General features: G+C 28.1%; 1 protein-coding gene and 1 pseudogene across 1 annotated transcript in view; one reads left to right on the top strand and one right to left on the bottom strand.

Moving 5' to 3' along the window:
- LOC111628191 (vacuolar protein sorting-associated protein 13A-like) overlaps nucleotides 1-16,817 on the top strand; it is a 19,193-nt gene extending 2,376 nt beyond the window's left edge. The window contains exons 2-4 of the mRNA XM_023371932.1: nucleotides 9,190-9,232; nucleotides 14,253-14,447; nucleotides 16,735-16,817. Of these exons, the coding sequence (XP_023227700.1) occupies nucleotides 9,190-9,232; nucleotides 14,253-14,447; nucleotides 16,735-16,802 (306 nt within the window). The 3' untranslated portion in view covers nucleotides 16,803-16,817. The remainder of the gene's footprint in view (nucleotides 1-9,189; nucleotides 9,233-14,252; nucleotides 14,448-16,734) is intronic.
- A 2,186-nt stretch (nucleotides 16,818-19,003) lies between these two features.
- Nucleotides 19,004-20,466, bottom strand: LOC111628190 (annotated as a pseudogene).
- Between the last annotated feature and the right edge of the window lie 1,974 nt (nucleotides 20,467-22,440).

Genomic DNA, 22,440 nt, shown 5'->3' with positions numbered 1-22,440 from the left:
TGTTTCTTCTGATTCTATGTCACGACTTGGTGCATTTATAGACACTTGGCAAATAATTCCATCACCTACATTTACTTCTTACAGAAACGCGTTTCGGGCTTTCGCCCCTCTTCAGTCTGTTACGTCGATAGTTGTGACTTGTGTGTCCGTACTTCCCGCTCCCTTCCCCCCCCCTCTTTTCCCGACTTGACGGACTCCCCCGCATGCCTCGTAATTTGTAACATTACCCTTCTCCGAGTGTTGCACACAGCCTCGCCTGCGACTGTATAAACATTCTATTTTATTTTAATAATTGAAGCCAGTTTTTATGGATGTCGATGCTAAGGTTCTTGTTAATATTATTTTTGTATATTTATATTTGTATATATATTTATATATGTTGTATATATTTATATTTGTATATTTGTATATATATTTGTATATTTATTGTATATTTCTTGTTTATATATTTTTGTAATATTTATATAACTAAAACAATATACTTCTTAAAATCTACAAGCTGTCTACCTGGTGACAAGCTTGTAGATTCATAAACCATGCACAACAATATAGAACATGCCTATCAATAAACTGACCTTTTTTCCACTAAAAGTGTTCCTGTATGATTTGTTCTCAATGGCAACCTTATGCTAAGAAAATACATATAGTAAAGAGAACAGCAAGCAACCAAGAAAATTTTGAACCATTTTGAAATTTTCAACCATTTTCAACCATTTTGAAAATTTTTTTATTTAAAAATTATATAACCAAAATTAGAAAGTTGCTTCCATGTTGCTATCATCCAAATAAATATTGATATTAATTCTACAGTATTTGAAAAGCAATGGTAATTTTTTCAGTTTTTCTTTTGTTGAATTAGAGATTATTTAAGTCATAAAAATACAAACATTTTTACATACAATATAAATGTTTTCAAACATTTTTTTTCAACTTGATTCTCATAAAAAAAAAAACTTGTTTATCACTAGCTTAGAGCATTTGGCTTATTACTGAAAGTTCTTCCAGTACTTGTATCTTGTGACTGATTTTCTTCATTTCTTCCTTATTACTATTATTTTCTTCTTTTAGCTTATTTATTTCAGATTTAATTGATTGTTGATGAAATTAAGAAAAAAATAATATTTACAACCTATTTTTGTAGAAGTTCAAGGATTAGAAGGAAACATCTGCAGGAAAGGATTAGACAGGAAAAATTTAATAAGAATAAAATATTAATAAGAAATGATTACTTTATAAAGGAAAATATAACATATACATATGATACCAATTTAAATAAGATTATCCAAATAGATTATTTTTTAGGAACAGACTGATAACAAACTTAGAAGAAGGGAAAAAAGGCTATACCGCATTTGGTATAGATTCTGTTAATAATAATATGGCTATTGATTCACCATAGGAATTCTGTATGCCTATACCTTATTTACATATAATTANGTGTGAATTACTTATAACTCTTGAAACTTTTGTCCAATCCAGATAAATTTTGGTTATATTTATTTTATGTTCTGATGAAAAGTATAGGCTACTTATTTTGAAGAAATATTAGCTATATAATAAACATTTTATCTATTTTGGATCGGTGATTGCACTTATGTTGCAGTGACCTCAGTTTATGCTTGTTGACAGAATATCCCTGAAGTTGCATTTTGAAATATTTTGGCAAATGGTGCATTTTAAATTTACTTCATTAAATTCAACAAAAGACAGCCACATTGTGTCACTTCTGTAACAAATTTTTTAAAAGTCTTTCCACAGTGATCACATGACATTCTATTATCCAATCAGAAGTAATGATCTAACAATCTCATTAGCTTCAATCTCTACTTTCTCATCCATCAAGTATTCCATCATGCTTGACAGGGGAATTTTTACTACATTTATAAAAATCAATATTGTTAGCAAAATGATTTTGATTTTGATGATAATTTTATATAAACATATGAACAAAGAAAATATATTAACATAAGAGGAATAGGTTACAAAAAAGTTAATACATAAATCATTATAAAAACTCTAAAAGTTTATTTTATCTTCAAAAAAATTGTAAAAAAAAAGGAAAAAACTTAAGCCACAGTGATATTTGTTCTCAATTAATTTTTGGACTTCAGGTAGAATGTAATTTTCTTTTTCAGCTCCCATCCTAAATTTGTTTTGTTTTGTTTTTTTTTTGTTGGTTTTATTGATTTTTACTTTAAGATGCTTGTAAAAGGCCAACCTGGCCACAGTGTCTTTTCGAGAAATAAATAAATAAAAATAAATAATCCTTACAATTGCATCTCAAATAGTCTTCATTCAGTCTTCTTCAGATAAAAAATTTCAATATAAAAATTAAATTTCTACAGATATTTTAGAAGCAATAAAAGTTAAATTAAATAATCATGCTGATGTGTAATGAAATTATTAATATTACAAAACTTGCTTCTAGCCCTTGGTATAATTATATTAATTAAATTATCAACAACCGTGAGGCAGATAATAGTGAGGACTTATCAGACCAATGATGGGCACAAATATGTACGATTGTTTTATAATCTATAACAAATGCTCAGGGATCAAAGTGAAAACAATGTAATAAACACAAAAAATTACTACATAAGTATGGAAACGAAAACCCAAAATGCATTTCGGACTATTTTCTCGATAGAAAATAGTCCCTCATCAGTTGGTATTAACTAAAGGTAATGCTATATTAAAAATTATACAATTATTTGTCAAATCCAAACTAAAATCCCTTGTAGTGTCTAAACACAGCATTAAAAGCACTGATGAATTTCTTAATAACCTAAAGGAAGTCATAATGGAAAAAAGGGTTAGAATGTTGTCACCAAACGTATGCCGTAAATCCATCGGGCTAGTTTTAAGGCTATTTACTAAATAAATTACGTAATCAATTTGGCACTAGAGGTAAGCGTTAGGCGCCATCTCTTATTAATATTAATAATTATAAATAAATTAATTAATTTAAATAATTTAGAACCGCTGTGAGAAAATTCATTTAGTAATTAGCCATAAACTAGCCCGATGGATTTATAGCATGCGTTTGGTGATTAGCTTTATTATATCGGGTTTAGCGATGTTTATATAGAATGTTGTCTTTGGACATCAAGAATATGTACCCCAGTATCATCCAAGATAGAATTGTTAATTCCCTCAAGTCTATAAATTGTGCAGATTGGCTCATTGACCTTGTCCTTATTTTATCAAACAACCATTTCCAATTTAATGGAAAATACTATACTCAAAAATCTGGCATACCTATGGGGTCCATTATTGGCCTTACATTAGCTGAACTAAGTGTTATCAATATTGATACATCCATTAATTAATTAATTTTTAATAATATTCATGGCATCAAATTCTTCAACAGCTATGTTGACGTTTGTTTTATAATCTATGACCCTGTAATCTTAAACCCTAACGACTTGGTTACAACTGTTAATGGCCTTGATAACAACATTAAATTTGAAGTTGAGAATGAACTTCACAATAAATTACCATTCCTGGATGTTTAAGTTACTAGATATTCTAATACCCTTGAAATAGAAAATTACAAAAAATCATGTAATGTTAATAAAGTCATGGACTACCACTCACATACTCCCTGTTCATAAAAAGAAACATTTTTTCAATTTCATCAAAAAGATATTTAATAGAACTACATCTGATTACAAAAAGAATATTGAGATTACAGACATTGTTAAGATTTTCCTATTAAATAATTACCAAAAAGTACTTCTAGACAAATGGCTAAAACAATTTAAGTGTAATAATAACACCAATGTCCATATCGCCAATCCCATTAACAATAATGATACAAAATGTTCTTTAAACTTAGGTATGTCAAAAATATGTTTGAGAAAATTAAAATGGTCTTAAACAGTGCCAACATCAATTTAGTCCCTGACCTTTGTAATAAAATCCAAAAAATACATCCAACCAAACCACCCAAACAATATGGTTAATGTCCTTAAAAAAAGCAATGTGATATACAGGTTTAACTGCAACTGTACTAATCCTATGACCTATATAGGTGAAACAAAAAAATGCTTCGAAGTTCATATAAAAGAATACATAAACACCATCAAATACAATTCTGAATACTCTGCAGTTGCTAAACACTGCAATCTACATGGATGTGAAATAGAAGTACGTTAAAAGCACTAAAATTTGAAACTAACACCTATAAATGTAAATATTTTGAACATATAGAGATTTTAAAAATTAGTAATGTTAATAGAATTAATGATAATCTATGTGTTAAAATTGACGAAGGATGGCACAATTACATCTTTTAAAACTAAATATCTTTGTGATGTTATGACTATATATTGTTAAAAACTGTTGGAAACTTGTAATTGTATCATATGTTGTCACCACTTGTGCACCAGATGTGGACTGTTACACACCTCCCTTACTACCACTCCCAGCACCTTGTTGTAAGCTGGCACCTGCAACTCTGTCGTCTTACTGTTTTTTGGTATGCACATTATCTGTCTGTATAACTTTAGTTCATAACTGTAAACCAATAATTGGCTAACTTATAACTGTTTTGTATCAGCAACCTGTACGTCACACTGTCCTGCAACGTTATGAAGATTTATTACATTTGTCTACACTGATAATACTTACTGCTCATACAGTTATAACGGTGTTTTCATCTTTATATTGTATAGCTTTAGGCATAGTTTTAAGTTTACCATTACCTTGTATAATTTTTAATATATAAATAAATAAAAACAAGAACTTATACTGGAATGAATAATATAAATAAAATAAAATAAACCTTTAACTATCCAGCAATAAATAATGTTTAATAAAAACGTTTTCAACCGTTTTTAAACGGCCATCTTCAGTTGAACCAAAATTAAAAAAGAACATTAAAAAAAAAGAACACATGAAATACAAATTAAACAGAAACCGAAATGCGCATGCGTACTTCATCGGACTTGCGTCTTCTGAAAATCTATAAATAACTTGCAAATAACATAAAAAATTAAACAGAAACCGAAATGCGCATGCGTACTTCATCGGACTTGCGTCTTCTGAAAATCTATAAATAACTTGCAAATAACATAAAAAATAATAAAGCCGCCAAGAAAAAGGGGGGAGGAGAATATATGTTGATTACAAGGTGTTACTCTGCGTTATTGTAAAAGTTATTTCCAGGCATAGGATAACCCTTCCGCATCTCTATGATTAATGCATACCTTAGTTATGTGTGCCTTATGTATCTCTATCTTTTCAAGGTGTTTCAATGCCTGTCTGGAATTCGTGGCTCTAATGATCGAGGCTTGATCCCAATATACCTCGACCTCTTGTTGTTTGGCAAATGCTGTGAGCACTGTGGCATCTATGTTCTTACTCACAGAGTAAGAACATAGATGCCACAATATCCTTTTACAATAACGCAGAGTAACACCTTGTAATCAACGTATATTTTCCTCCCCTCCTTTTTCTTGGCGGCTTTATTATTTTTTATGTTATTTGCAAGTTATTTATAGATTTTCAGAAGACGCAAGTCCAATGAAATACGCATGCGCATTTCGGTTTCCGTTTAGTTTGTATTTCATGCGTTCTTTTTTTAATGTTCTTTTTTAATTTTGGTTCAACTGAAGATTGCCGTTTAAAAACGGTTGAAAACGTTTTTATTAAACATTATTTATTGCTGGATAGTTAAAGGTTTATTTTATTTTATTTTTAATATAGCATTACATTTAGTTAATACCAACTGATGAGGGACTATTTTCTGTTGGGAAAATAGTCCGAAATGCATTTTGAGTTTTCGTTTCCATAATTATGTAGTAATTTTTTGTGTTTATTAAATTGTTTTCACTTTGATCCCTGAGCATTTGTGCCCATCATTGGTCTGATAAGCCCTCACTATTATCTGCCTCATGGTTGTTGATAATTTAATTAATATAATCGTGCTGTACTTACTGCAAATGTTTTTAATCTTACAAAATAGTTTGGTAATTTTGGTTAAAATTAAATGATACTTATTGCATATTTTGCAATAAGTATCATTGACGCTCAGGATGAAAAAAATTGGAAGTTATTTGCAAAAATTATACTTATTGCCTATTTTGCAATAAGTATCATTTTTGCAAATAACTTCCATTTTTTTCATCCAGTTTGTTATATCTGAAATATTTAATATTTATGTAGGAAATATCAAATTAATTCAAAATATTTAACTTCATATTAGAAAGAAATTTTTTAACCCATGTTATCAAATAAGAGTTTTTATTTTATCTATTTTCTTCTACAATACAATTACTTATAGCATCTTTATATTGTTTCCTTAAAATTTATAATTTTTATATCAGATTCCTATTCATGAAAACAAACTATACATTATGCATCCATTAATTATATAACTGTACAAACAACATACTTTACATGAAATTTGAAAAAATCCAATTTGTAGTGGTATTACGTCTTCTAAAAGATTGTAAATGCAATGTAAAAAATCTGGATACAATACAACTAATTTTCTTATATTATAATTATATTCTATATGAAACTTGAATATAGAAAATTTATTATATCTGATTAATTTATATTATATCATGAATAAAATATACAAAAATCATTTCAAATTTTATTTATTTAAATATAATTTGTCTTTGTAAGACAGTTTGTGTTTTTTCAATATATATTCTAGTATGTAAACATTGTTGGCCAATTTTAATTCATGCCATTATCACCAGAGGATGGTTTTTAATTTGTTTTTTGCATATTTTCACAGAGACATAGCCTCAAATAAAAGGTGATCTCTGTGGTTAAAGACTGTTTTTTGTTTCTGGTGAATGTGAGTTATGGATTAATAAAGGCAATTTGTGTTTCTTTAATACACATTTTAATATGTACAGTACATACTATTGACAAATTTAATCAAACTATTATTATTTGATGGAATATTTTTTTTTGTTTTTTAATTATGAACTTTGCCATAGTATGTTATAAACATCAAGCCTATAATAAAGAGAAGACATCAATCTTGGTGATTTTTAAATTTTTGTAAGACATTTTACATGTTAATTAAACCTTTAATGGAGTGTTTAATTAACATCCCCTTGCCTCTCACAGTTTTCTTTTACTGCAAATGATGTTCAAAGATATCTCCATTTTCTTAAATGTTAAGTCAGTTCCATATTGGAAATATTTCAGTTTTTAGTAACATGTACCCACTGTGTGTTAGTACTAGCTGTTCAGATTCTTCTGATTATATCTTCTCTAGTTGTTGGTTCCTGTTCATAAACAACATTCTTTAAATATTCCTTCAAATAAAAGTCAGGTGAAATCAAGTTTGGCAATAATATGGGCTATTGTACCAGTCAATGACATTTTTTCCTTTTTTTCCAGTAACTTTGCAGATATCTCTGTGGATCTCTGCAAAAGTTCAAATACTCATAACATCTCATAAGTGTATCTTTCACAAAAAATGTTTCACATAAAAGTTTTATTGTTTTTTATGTAGAATCAAATGCATTAACAAATGAGGGTTCTCATTTAAGAAAATGAAGTTGACCCCATTTTTAGCACACTCCACTATAGTAGTGAAGTGTTTATGTTAGGACTTTTGTGTGTCTGTCAGATATGTGCATGCTTTGTTCAATCCATTTATTGGGCATGTCCACACACATGTGCAATGATTCTGTTTACTTTCATTACCTAAGTTATGTTTCATTCAATCCATTCATTGTGCATGTCCATGCACATGCACAAAAGGGAACTGACATTTTTGTTTACAGTCACTGTAAGCTATAGTAAAAACTACCTGGTTTTTCTGGAATCTATAAACCACATCCTTTACTGTATATTCAGTGAAAAATTCTAACAAACAACTACTTAATTCCAAGAATTTATAAAATTTATTTTAAACAAAATTAATATTTGATTCACTTTTGTGGAGCATGCTATCAGATTGGCTTGACCAAGCTTGTTACAATTGTAGTGCTAGCAATGATGAAACCAATAGTGCCAGCTTATGGATCTCTTGAAGTCTAGCATCTGATTTAATGAATTTTTTATAGGATATGTATTTTTCAAGTTATTCCAGTTGCTTGATTAAAATGAACTACCTTATATATCTAATATTTTAAATAAACAGAATATTTTTCTTCATTGTCAAGTTATGTAACTATTATAAATTCAATTTCAGTGCATCTAATTTATTATAAAATTAATTTCTTCCAATTGGTTTATCATTATTATTAATAATTACATAAAAAAGTGTTTTTTTTTGGCATAATTAACATTGAAAAAAATTTTTTTTTGTTCTCTGGAATTTCTTTAAAATGTTTGGTTTAAACTAAATCACAAAAAATTTTCTTAACATTTTAAGTTCAAAAATATCTGACATTAATTAATGAAATCTTGAAACTTATTCTCCAATTTAAAGATGAATTTTCATTATTTTCAGTTTTTTTAATTGAATTCTGCTGTTTTCAATTCTCTTTTTTTGATTTTATATTGAATAATAAAGTGTATAGCTTTAGAAATTAAAACTAAAAGTATTGCTAGCATTATAAATTTATACTGATTATAACTATACTGATATAATGAAACTCAGACATATTTAAACATTTTTTGAAAATGGATAATTGGGATAGATATTTCTTGAAATATCTATTCCAAGATTCATTCATGTATTGAAAAAACTATTTCATGTATTTCTTAAATCAATTTATTACATATGTTGTATGTATTCAAAATGCATTTCAAATGAATGTGTTTGAAATGTGTTTTTTTCTTCTTTTATATATACAGTTATAACATTAAATTCATTTCTAAAGTTGTCAAAATTTTTTAAAATAGATTTTGTATTTTATTCTGTTGAAAATTTGGATTAATCAAAAGCAATGATTATATAAAAGAATAATTTTAAAACTATTTGTTTTTGAATTAGAATTGTTCTTTGAGAACAGATTTCAAAAATTTAATCAGTACAGTATAGTTGATATATTTGTTTTAAAGGCATATAAACTAAAAATCATATTTATTAATTAAGGTAATCAAATCATTAATTCTATTGTATGACTTTTAATTTATACTCCATTAAAGCTCCAATACATTTATATAGAATTGTTCTATTAATTAAAGTTACATTCTGATTTCTCAAATATTGAAAGTTTTATTAATTTCATTTCCATAATAAATTGAATTTTTAACTTTATTTTCCAGTATGAACTTGATTTACCAATTGAAGTCAAAGTTGGAAGTATCGGTAAGTAGAATTTTTGTTTGAACTAATAACTGTAAAAAAATTATTCAAATATTTTCAACTAGATATTTTTCTACTTTAAAATAAAATATAATTATTTTAATGTTTTTAATTTAACAAATGTAATGGAATGCTACATATAATGGCATAACATATACAATTTACCATTTTATGTAAATTTCACTAATTTTATTGAAATTAACACAAATTAAAGTTCAATTAGTAATCAATGGTAAAAATTGGATTTCTACATCATCATGTCTGGTAGATACTCGAGTAAGCTCAGTCACTTCACCAACATCCTTGAATGGAAAGTGGTATCACCTGTATTCCTAATACCATGTTCTGAACTTTCACCACATAAATGCTGTTGTCACAATTGTTTTAAGTTTCTTTTCATTACTACTATACTATACTACAGTTCTGTTAAATGAATGAATAACTCAGGAAAAGTTTATGGTTTCTTGGTATCATAAGTTTAATTCCATGGATAACACAGAAGTCTAATAACTTTAATGTGTATGATAATAAGAGATGATTGGCAACCAGATTAGTCTTCTCTAACAGATAAAGAGTATTGTTTGGCTTTTTACAACCTGCCCTCCTTCCTCCCCTATTCCTATTTTCAGCCAGGCTTTAAATTTGATGCCTACAGTCAAAATTTGTGGTATGAAAGAATATTTAAACCAATTTTTTATTTTCATTTTAAAATATTTTGTACTTAATTAATTGTTTCAGAATATTGAAGGCAGTACATTGTGTTTTTGTAAGATTGGTTATAGATTACAGCACCTGCTATTTACAGGAAAATATAATAGATATTATATATGAAAATGGCCTGGTGATTGTAAAAATATGTAAAGTAGAAGAGTCTACTATTTGGGAGTATCTGTTAATGGAGGTTTCATTGTATGACTATACTAGACAAAACAGGAATTATTAATTACACTAATATTTTACAAATTTCATTAAAAAGAATATTGAATTGAAATAAACATTAGATAAAGATACATTTAAATACAATAGAAACATTTCTTATTATTTGCTTTTAATTTTAAATATATGTAAGTTTAATTGAGAATAGTTGAGAATACAGACACATTAAGTAACTTTAATTAAAATGCAATTTTAAAAGAGTATTGGCTGAATTAAAGAAGTCAGGCTTATTAATTTTTAAATGAGAATCTAATGGTTTTATCATAAGTAATATACAGAAAGCAGAATAGAGGGGACTTGTGTTTCCTTGGATATTGAGATTATCTATGGAGTATTGACCATTTGCATAGGCTGTCCATGGAGTATTGACACACAGTACAGGTCAACTTACATATAAGTTTTAACCTAACCCAAAATTATAAAAATGCAGGTGTTTATGAAATTCCTGTTAACAATAAGAAAGTAAGGTTTACATAGAAAATAGAAAAAGATTGTTTGAAACTAAGCTTAATGGAGCATTACTTTGATCTCCACAAAAAATAAAATTTTGGCTGCATTGTCTTAGGAAACCTTAAATAAAGATGCAGAAGTTGATTGATGAAAGATATCTTTATTCCCAGAATCAAGAATTTTAAAATAGGACTCTCAGGATTTAATTAAAATATTTAATAAAATATTTTAGCTAGGACATAAGTACAAACTTTAAAAAATTCACAAAAGGGATTCTTCTAATTCTTGGACTAACTATATAAGTGTATAAGTATTTTTTAAAGTTTATACTTATGTTCTGGCTAAAATATTTTATTAAATATTTTCATTAAATGTATAATTTTTAAAGTGTGCAAGCTGCTGCCACATGGAACTTTTTAACATTTTACATTTTGAGGCAGGGAATAGTAGCCTCTAAAAAAAGGTCATCTCCATCTGTGAAATTGTTATTCCTGTAGGCTTTCAAAGGTACAACAATGAAAAGGAGACTTATACAGTTAGTCCAAGAAGAATTAGAAGAATCCCTTTTTTAAACTTTTTAAAAATTTAAAAAAGAATTTTTTAAAGTTAGGACTATCAGAACTTGACAATCATTGTTTTGTAAACCTACATCATCATCAGATAAAATATATCCTAATTGGAACCCTGAATATGGACAATGACTGAATTTTATAGCCAATTGACCCCTATCCTTTGTTAAAGATATCAACTAAATAATCAAGATATCTTTATTTGTATATTAGCTTTGTCTTCCATGATTTTGTTACATTGGTTAGCTTAGATTTTAGAGCATTGTTTTTCATTTTAGTTAACTTTCATAATTCTTAACAACTATTTATTTAAATGCTAGGAATAAAATTTATAGGTAATTTGATCCATACTGGCAGATACTCCTTAGATAATTTTGATGTTTTTAGTTATCACAGAAATAAAGATATTTGACAATTCTTATTTTAGTTTTTCTGTGTACTGATGCTGAAATTAGAAAGTTGTTTCAAAAGCATTTAAAAATAATAATAAAGTTGACTTCATTAAATCAACTGTTATTCTTTTTGGAGTTACAATTGATGTAATTAGAAAATCATATTAATTATATTAGAAAAAATTTAAAATATTTTTATGAAAACAAAAATTTTATCATCTATCTTTTATTTAACATTATGAACAGATAACAATAAATATATAACAGTAAAAAAATATAAAATATAACACAGATAAATAAAATTAAAATAAGAAAAGTAAGAAACAAAATATGAAAAATAAATAACAAAAATAAAAATACTTTACTTAATATTATTATATCACTGGAGAAACTATCATCTTACATAAAACACCCAAATTCCAGCAGTAATATGAAATATTAACACTATAGAACTAAAAATAAAAATAAAACATAAATATGCAGATCATACAATAGAACAAATATGTGTAAATAATAAAGTAATCAAGAATATTTGTTAAAAGTTCAAAAACTTTCAGATTAATATTGACTTTCTTAAATATTGATTTTTTTTTTGTCATTTGCAAAGTTATAGTATTACAATTCAAGATATCTTTAATTCCTAACCAGTTGCAATAGTCAAGATCATTGTTTTTAATTCTCTTGTTTATGTTTCTCGAAAGATGTTCTGCAAAGTATATTTCTTCTACAAAGACTAAAAGAAAACATATGTACTTTTTTCATTAATTATAACTACTGTATTTTATAGAATACTAGCTTATCCGTCGTGCATTGCTGCGATCTCAGAAGAAAGGAAATTCAAGCAAACTCATTATGATAAAATTCAATTTACATTTTATTATTTTTATTGAAACTTATTATTATTATTATTATTATTCATTTTCATCGGGAAAACATTTCAAAGTGTCGTTTCATTTCTATTTATTTATTGGAGTGTTTGTGGATACACGATATTTTTTGTTTTTCCGTCTGGTGTGTACACGAATAAATCGGAAGGTTTTTCGACGCGTGAGCCGGCCACATACAGTTGTCCATGCGAGAAGCACGGATTCTCCAAATTTAGCCCACACACTCGCTGCGATTGTCAGAAGTGCGATATTCCCCATTTTTATATATATTTTTAAATCCTTTATAATTTTAATTATTTAATTGCTCCTTCCTCTCTTCCTTGGCATGTTGTGAAATTTCTGATAGTTGGATAATAAACCGTTTTATTGTAATTTGTCTTTTTAAATTATTAGATGATATTAAAATTTGGAAAAGGGGATCCCTAGATCAGTAAAATAGGCGAATTTCCTTCTACAACTTCGGTTGTTGCTCGGTATACAGTTAAAGTTTTAACAAAGTTCGAGCGAATATGTAATTAGCAAAAAAAAGTTGAAATAAAGTGATTAAACAAACATTATTACGAATATCGTAAATAACAGTTCACAAATGCATACATAGAAATATTTTTTGAAGGGGGAAATGGTCTTCAGAATTTGAAATCGATCAAACACACTGTGCTCGAATTCTCATGTAAACACGCGCCATCTATCGTAGGATAAATGTACTATGCCTAAAACCTTCGCGGGAGTGTATTAAAAAACTTTCCGAAGTTTTATGGCAATCGTACTATGCCACAAACCTTCACGGGAGTATATTAAACAACTTTCCAAAGTTTCACGACAATCGGATAAACGGTGTGGTAATGCATGAAGGACAGACAGACACACACGCACACATACATTCATTTTTATATATATAGATAAAATGCACCCTTATTTTAGCACGGAATATTTAGGAAAAAAACTACTTAGTGTTTTAAATCCATCTTGTTCCTTTGTCACTTGATCCCAAAATTTTTAAACTATTCTGGTTAAAAAAGTAAAATTAGAATGCATACTTTTATTTATCAGGAAAAAATGAGTTTAAAAGAGGTAATTTACAATTTACCATTAAAATATTCAATTTGAATACATGCAAAAACTGCTTTGATATAGCAAATAATAATATGTTTAATTAACCAACAACGTTTTTATTCAAGAGTTGGGCTAGGTAGCAGTTACCTGTAGTCTACTAAAGGCCATCCATTTGGGGAATTTATTAGCCTATGAGAGATCATACATAACTTTGCATATATGATGCAGAGTCATTTAAGCCTTTTTTTTTAATGAAAAAAGTTATGCCTTATATTCCATAAAATACAGTAATTAATAGTTTGAGACACTTGTTTTTAAACAACATTTAGAAATAACATAGATTTGATTTGATAAGTTTATTTGATTTTATTTTACAAATAAATTGTTTAATAAGACATTTTCATATGCTGTTTCTTTATAATTGAAAATTTTTAAAGTCTAATAGTGAGAAAATTTAAAAAAAATATTTATCAGTTACTGCATAGATTTCTGACTTTTAATATAGTGGATTTATAGTTTTTTGTACTATCTTGAATAAATATCTGAAATCCTTTTTTTGAATCATGTTAAATTTCAGGATTTTATTAATTTATATCCAATGATTGACTTAATAGTTTTTAGACTTTTATCATGGATAATTTTTGAAAAATGTAATTTTATATTTTTTAGTGTATACAAAATCTTATTTGGACATAAAGTTGACTTCTTCTAATTGAAATTTTTTCATTTTTTAAAGGGAAAATATCAATTGACATACCATGGATGACTTTATATTCAGATCCAGTATTGGTGCACATTGAAGATATTTTCATTTTATCTGGACCTGTAATAGATCGAGAATATGATCCAGAAAGGGAAAAACGTTTATTACGCGCACAGAAAAAAAAGCGTTTGGAAGAAGTTCAAGATTTTTCAAGCTTTGAAGATTTAGGTAAATTTATATAGTAATGATTTTGAATTTATATGATTTGTATTTAAGCATTATTCATTTTATTTGTATTGAACAGTAGACTCTTAAGTGATTGTAAGAGAAGCTTAAGATACAAATATAAACATCCAAACCTGATAGTTAAGATTTGGCAATCATTTGGTTTTAATATAACTATCAAGTTTGGTTGTTTATATTTGTATTTATTTTTATATATATGTGTGTATATATACACCATGTCGAGTAGATGCAATTGCCTTCTGTGTATCCATGTTGGGAGTTATAAGCTGTAGGTACTGAGTTGTCTCCAGCCAGTTCCATAAGTAATTGAATATGGTTATGTCTAAATTAATAAGTTCTGGAAGCAAGAATCAGATGAAGGTCCAGATAGTGTAACTGGTAGCATTGACCACATGGTAAGTGGGAGTTGCAAGTTTGAGTCCCACTTTGGGCTGATTCTTTTCCTCCAGAACCTTCTAAATTAATTATTAAATTCAGCAAGATATGGCACCTAACACATGTGTGAGAGCTTGGACTTGACAAAAAAATTTTATTCAAAATATATTTTTGAAAGGAAAAAAAAATTATAAAGGATATGATTATAACTTTCCCCATGGTCTTGCTTCCTTGTTTAATGTGACATATCAAATGTGTCACTGGGAACTAACAGAAAAATTTGTCATTGGACTGTAGAACTAAATAGTACCAAAAATGGGCAAGAGCAATGAGGAGAGGACCCCCAGAATAAAAGAATGGTCTGATGATGCAACAGAGAGTTCACCGTCATCGATAGTTCTGTAAACTGGTGTTCACGCCCAGTCCCTTTTGGACTATTCAAGCCATCGCCCATTCTCTGCCCTTCTCAAGACATCAAAAGACTTCCATCCTTTTCAATTCATTGAAGCTTCTTTCGAACCACCTTGCAGACCAGGAGTACATCAATCTGCTGATTCTGAAAGGGACCAACTTCTACTAACTAAGATATTTACCAATGCATGAATGATTATAAACTCTCTCTCTCATGGTCAGGGACCCATGATATTAATGACAAGAGTTACCCTTTCTTCTATAATTTCATAAAAGTAGCACCAGCTAAGCATCTTAACCAACTTCAATATATTATTGATATGTAAATAAATGGGTATTGTTAATTGTTAAATTCATAGTGGAGTGCACTCACTTCTTCCGATTGTCTCTGAGGCCATCTCCATCCTGGGCCCAAGCACCTATAAATGCAACCGCTTGCGCAAAAACGAAATTAGTGGCCATCAAGGTTTCTGTGTCTGTCCTTAAAGACACAGTGGTGTCAGACTGACAACTTTTATAATTTTTATGTTCTGAAAAATATTTTTTATGCATTTTCTTTACTCTATTGAAAATGCTTTTTTATCTAAATGTGGAAGGGAACTACAGATTTGGTGGTTATTATAAAAGTGGATCAAAGCTTAAAAAAGGTTGGAAAACACTGATTTGGAGGATCTATAAAAATATTATAAATTTTCACAGCCTTTACAAATATCACTAGATTTTTATAATTTTGAAAACTTTTAAAGTAAAGTTAATTTGTTTTACTTAAATCTTGATTTTTGACATTTAAGTATCAGAAAATTATTTCTTTCTTATATAAGGCAGAATTCTGAATTGGGATCCAATCTGTCTCTTGGTAGTCTTCCTTCAAAACAAAAGTGCACTTAAAATACTTAAATAAAAATATAGCTAAATAATTTGTAAAATTCACTTAAATATTATATGAAATTAATATAAAAATAATGTAAATATTTTTTAATGTCATTTATGGCATAATTTAATTCATAAATTTAAGCAAGGTTCAAATAATAAATCATGGCTTCAAGAGAAGTAAAATCTTTATCAAAATAACACTTAAATTAACTTAAATTTAGCATTTTTGCCTTGAAGATATTACTAGTCTTTAGGAAGAAGTATTAATACAATAGTAAATGACCAATTTCTTTAAATAATTTATTAATTGTTTTTTGAACAAAACTGAAATGATTTTGATAAATTAATAAACTTTTTAAAATTTTTTTTATAATTATTTATTATAGTAATTTAAAAATTAAATTCCAAAGTAAAATTTTTAATTTTTTAAAATCCTTAAAATTTATTTAACTTAAAATTACATACCATGCATACAGTCTTTCAGCAAATAGTATGTATTTGAATTAAATACAAAACATTCTATTTTGTATTTAATTTTAATTTATTTAATTTTGAAAATGTAAACTGTTTTGTTTATATTTATCTAATATTATAAATATTATTTACATAGAGAGTAAACCTCGTGGATTTTTTGAGAATCTAGCTGCTACATTAATCAATAACATACAGGTAAGTTAAGTTTGTTATTATTTTGTTATATTTTAACAAATAAGATTATTTGGATAATCATAAACTAGTTGCAAAATGTTCAATTTCTTGTTGGGTTTTATGATTTGAAGAATGATTTGGTTTGTCAATAATTTTTAATTGCTAAATCATATGAACAAATTAAATTTAAAGATAAACAGGCCTGAAATTGAAGTAAACTGTTCTGATATTCTGTTTTGGGAAAGGGTTAAATAAAAAGGTTGTATTTGTGTCCATGTTCATTAACATACATACATACAAGAAAGACATCAGCCTTACACCAGCAGAAAAGAGGGTAAGGGAAAGGGGAGGGGAAGAAGGAGAGAGAAGAGATAGACAGTAGAGAAAGGTAGGATCCCTCTGAACGGCATAGATATGGCTACAGTACCCTCTATGTTTGATGTTGGCATGCAGTTTTTAGGATGTAAGGCTGTAGTCCCCTGAAAGGTCTAAAAAAAAACCTGAGCGTAGTGAACACCAATAATTGAATGTCGCCATGAATAGCTAAGTAGGAAGAGTAGAAGTTAGTGCCAAGTGGCTGTTAGGAGGAAGACTTATATCTATTTAATACTCTTAAAACTGAATACAATTGTAAATCTTAATACTACTTAACAGCTAGACAGATAGCACAAAAAGCAAACAAACACAATGACAAATTAGACAAGACGAAGCAAGATGAATGGACTGACAGAGAAAAACAAGCAAGACTCCAAAATTTTTATTTATTATTATTATTTTTTTAAATATTTTTATTTTTATTTTTATTTATTTATTTTTTTTAAACATTAATTTACTCACTAACTAAACTAACTTACCATAACCTAGGATGAACCTAACCAGATGACTAAAGCTAACAAACTCTAATCTAATTTAACCTAACCTATTATAACCTAACCAGAAACCAAGCTAAAAGTCACTAATCTAATTTACAGCTAGGACTAATTGAATTTAGACTGAAAAAGAAGACAGAAAATAAGAATTAAAATGTGTTCATTAACAGTGGAAAACTAATTACAAATATTTGTGTATTATCTTAAGAAACTCTGATGCACTGTCATAGATTAAACTAAATTGAAAACTATAACACATTAAACATATTACTTGAAGACAACATTTTGAGGTATAAGTTGGTTAAAATAAGTTTAAAATGTTCCTAAACTCTCTGTGTAACATGTGAAATCACCATTGCCATATTTTATAAAATTTAGCTTATGGATTGTTCTACATTCAACATAAGATAACTGCACCAGTTGCTGATAGTGATCTGGTAGCTGATAAGTTTTGCATAATCGTGTTATAAGCAGATTTCCGTGATAAGTTTGAATAGTGCTACCTATGGAGTTTTTGTGAAGTTGACAACATTGTGTCATTTGATAATGCAAAATATTTGAAATATGTCTATCTACAAGTGTAAGATGTAGCATGTGCAATAATGTGTTAGATTTTTTTAAGAGGTATGCTAATGATACTTGCTAAATTCATATTGTTTTAAAACTCACACTGCTATAAGAATGAAATATATATATGTTTTACAAGAAAATATTTAAAAATTGCTATTTTGAATGTAATTTAACCACCATTTGGTTGTGATATTACTTACCTTTTAATTCAGGCAATTAGACAATTATTTTTTGTTTTCCTAGTACCTGACACAAAATTGTAAAGTGCTGGTATATTATAGTAAATTTTGCAATTCTTGTGCAACTCAAATGTATTAAAATGTATTAGTAAAAAATGTAGGAATATTTTTTTGTTTTAATAATTGAAATTTATATAGCAGTGGCTGAAGGACTAGGGTTGCTAACTCAAAAAAATAAAAGTAGCTAAAAGCAAACAAAAAACTATAGCTAAAAATAGCTAAAAAAATAGCTAAACAAAAAATAAAAACCAACCTTCAATTAACTTATTTTTAACTTTATTCAAAAAGTCCATTCATCGCTAAATTCCATTCTTCAGTTTCTTCATTGTGTTAAAAAGATGGTCCTGCTTCAAACTGAATATTTTGGTATAATTTTATATAGTGCCTATTTTTCGAATGATTTTGCTGGCAGTTTATAATCATAGTTGCATTTCTCTAATCTTTTCAAACTATATCTAATCGTTAATATGCTATGGAGTGAAATAATAGTCAATCTATTCCGCAGTTTGGTTTTAACAATATTCATCTGACTAAATAAATGCTCTACTTCTACGTTTGAGTGAGGTATCAATAATAAAAAACTTATAAAACAAAATTGGCTAAGTGTTGAAAGGGATTTTCTCTGACATCATCTTGGTATTGAGCTAATTTCATACACAGGTTTAACATGCTGGAAGTTTCTTTCTACTGGATTGCATGGATTTTTCTCTATTGAAAGTCAATGCAAGTTCATACTGCATCATCAGTGAAAAACATTTTTGCAAGGTTTATTATATCACTTTTAATTGGGTTGAGACAATGGTCAATAGTCCTACAATACTTAGTGACATCATGGTTTTCAAAATTGATGTATTGTCAGGTAACCTTTGCTGAAGTTGTTTTATAAGAGACAAAAGGAAGACAATGCAGCGACTAAGAATATTTTTCTTTTCTTCATCTAACAGTGCAGAATTGTTTATTTCAGTTTCAAACTGATAACCCAAATATGGATTGAGTGCTAAATGGTTTTCAATCACTATATCATTTATTATTTTTGTTCTTGGAATAACAATCTTAGAATAAGATTCTGTTAAATTTAACAAGTCCTGTAGCAACTTCGTAGGATCATTATTCTCAGATTCAAATATTTTATTTAATCTCTGAACTTCATCAAGTACAGGTTTAAGAAATAAAAGAAATAAGAAATTGCTTTGATCATCAAACATTGAGAACAAAATTTCTGCCTTATAACATCTTTCGTTTGTTCTGTCCAAATTAAAATTTACCTTTAAATCATTTCATTATTTCAAAATTTTATCAATAGCGGTCTGAATTGACATCCAACGAGTCTCACTGCATTGTACTAATTTCAATAGTTCATTTCCATCATTCATCAAAGCATAGAGTTCATTGTATTTGGATTGTGTAATTGCAGAATGAGAAAACCAATTAAATGTTTCTTTAATAAGAAATTCTATATTTCTTAGAAGGTCTTTTTTTGTAGCTTGGGAAATAGCTAATTGTAATAAATGACAGAGGCAACATATCAAAATCAAAGCAGGCACTTCAGCTTTGAGTTTAGCATATAGGCCATTATTGATTCCTATCATTACAGAAGCATTATCCATTCCAATTGCAACGAGTTTATGCAAATCCAAGGCATTATTTCTGAAGGAAAATTTAATTGCTTCACAAATTGCATCAGCATTACACTCTTTAAGTGGTACTAAATCTAAAAAATTTGTAGTTATGCATTTTTTTATTTTGAGAGTAATATCTAATTACAATACTTAAAAGATTGGAAACTGAAATGTCATTACTTTCGTCAATTAGTAAACTATAGTTGCTATCACCTATATCAACTATTAAATTTTCTTTAACATGTGGTGCTAAAACATTTGAAATTATGGCTTAACATTTTGTTTGTCCAAGAGTCAGATTATTACAACTTTTGCTATCTGAAAAATTTGTTGTGCAGAATTTAGTTACTTTGTTTACATGACTTACAGGACAACTTTCTGCTACAAAAAGTGCCATATTTTCCTCTGTTCTATGAACATTCGAGTTTTTCATAAACGGAAGAATATTTGAACTCCGCTGAACACTAAATGATGGTTTGGCTTTATATGTTTTTGAGTTTTCCTATGCTTTACTAAATCACTTACTTTTGCTATCAAAATGCAGTTACAATATTTGCAGCGACACTTTGTATTTTTTCCTTCAATTTCCTGCAACCAGTTTTTATACCTATTGTCATGTAGCCATTCTATTCGAAAGTTTTGAGTGTATCTTCTTTCATTTGGCATTTTCACTGATATAAGGGTAATAAATAATAAATTGCAATATCAATAAATAATAGTAAATAATAATATCACAAACTGACACTATATTAAAACACTTGGTTACTCATAGGTAACTTATAAGGATTCCCAAAGAAACTTGAGTGCTGGTTAGTGTTGCCACTTATTAAAAATAATATTTGCAACTCATGCACATAATTATTGCACATTAAAGATAATATAAATGAAGAAATTTATTAAATCTTAATAGTTTTATGAAATTTTTTGATTTTGTGGAAAATCTCTAAAAGGTAGCTAAATTTACTAAAAAATCTCTAAGAAAAATCTTCATTGCTAAATTTAAAAAAGGCACTAACTAAAGTAAAAACTCGCCAAATTTAGCGACTTCTTCGCTAAATTGGCCTATAACATACCTATATATCAAGTATTGTTTTATTTAAATCCTAATATATAGGTGTTATGTGCAGAAGTAGCAATATTTTTACATATTCTAGAGGGATCCAAAAATGTCCTATAAACATAGCCCTTGAAATACATTGTTTCAATGCTACAAGGGGATTAAAGTTCAACTACCCCACTAGCTACACTAACTATCTCATAAGATGCTATTCTGAAACATTACTAAGTACTATGGAATAGTCTCAATCTCACTGCCCTTCAGTTTCTTATCTTCAGAACTTTATGTTTTTGCAAAAGTGTAAGGTTAGCTTAAATTTCTTGACACTTTAGTACAACACAGAAACATAAATTTTATGAGCAATAGATGAAAGTTTTTGGCAAATTTGATTTTTTTATAAAAGTCGTCAAAAATTTAAACTTCAAATTCTTCAACTGTAAAATTTTTCCCAAGTGAGATAGAACTCTCTGATTCTCCTCATGAAACTGTACAATCAATCAATCAATCTATTTATTTACATATATACAAAGTACATCCCCAATACCACATAGCACAATTGGGGTTGATGATGGTGTGAAGTTTCGTTTGAGGGCAATATATTATTGCAGACAGGAAACGTATAAAACGAGTAAAAATACAAAATTTTTTTTATTCATCAAACACAGGTTCTTTAAAAGGATTCCAACTTACAGACTATTGGGTTCGTATACATACAATAATCGTCTACACCAGTGGTTCTCAACCTTTTTTTCGTCACGGCACACTTTTAGTACTTTAAAAATTTGGCGGCACACTAACAATAAGATAAATTGTAAAAAATTTTACTTCATTAATTGAGGGATGTACTGTATCTATAATATATTTTGTAAAAAGAGCATACGATAAGAATTTTCAATGAAATATAAAAGGAAATTGCATTACAAAGTAAACAAAATGTTTTGTGTCGCGGAAACGGCACACTTCAGAAATTTCGGGGCAAATCAGTGGCGGCACACTTCAGAAATTTCGCGGCACACTAAAGTGCCGCGGCACAGTGGTTGAGAAGCACTGGTCTACACAAACAAGCCTCTATTGTGGCAACCGACACACGACTTATAGCTAAACTTAACCTACTTACAAACTAAGGAAGGAGAAATAAAATATAGATAGGGATAGTANTCAATAAAAAAACAAATCAACTGTTCCTTGTGTGATGTGTTACTGAAGAAAGACTTTTTTGCTCTAGTTTCTTTTCTGGTGTGAATATAATTAAAGCAGAAAAACATTTAAGAACTATTTGAAATTTTGCATTAAAAATTTATCTGAGTTAAAGAT

This window comes from Centruroides sculpturatus, unplaced genomic scaffold, assembly GCF_000671375.1.
Source record: "Centruroides sculpturatus isolate CEXI.00-Female unplaced genomic scaffold, Cexi_2.0 scaffold606, whole genome shotgun sequence".
In the NCBI taxonomy this organism is placed as follows: domain Eukaryota; kingdom Metazoa; phylum Arthropoda; class Arachnida; order Scorpiones; family Buthidae; genus Centruroides; species Centruroides sculpturatus.
Note: the sequence above shows the minus strand (reverse complement) of the source record. Positions and strands in the feature narration are given on the sequence as shown.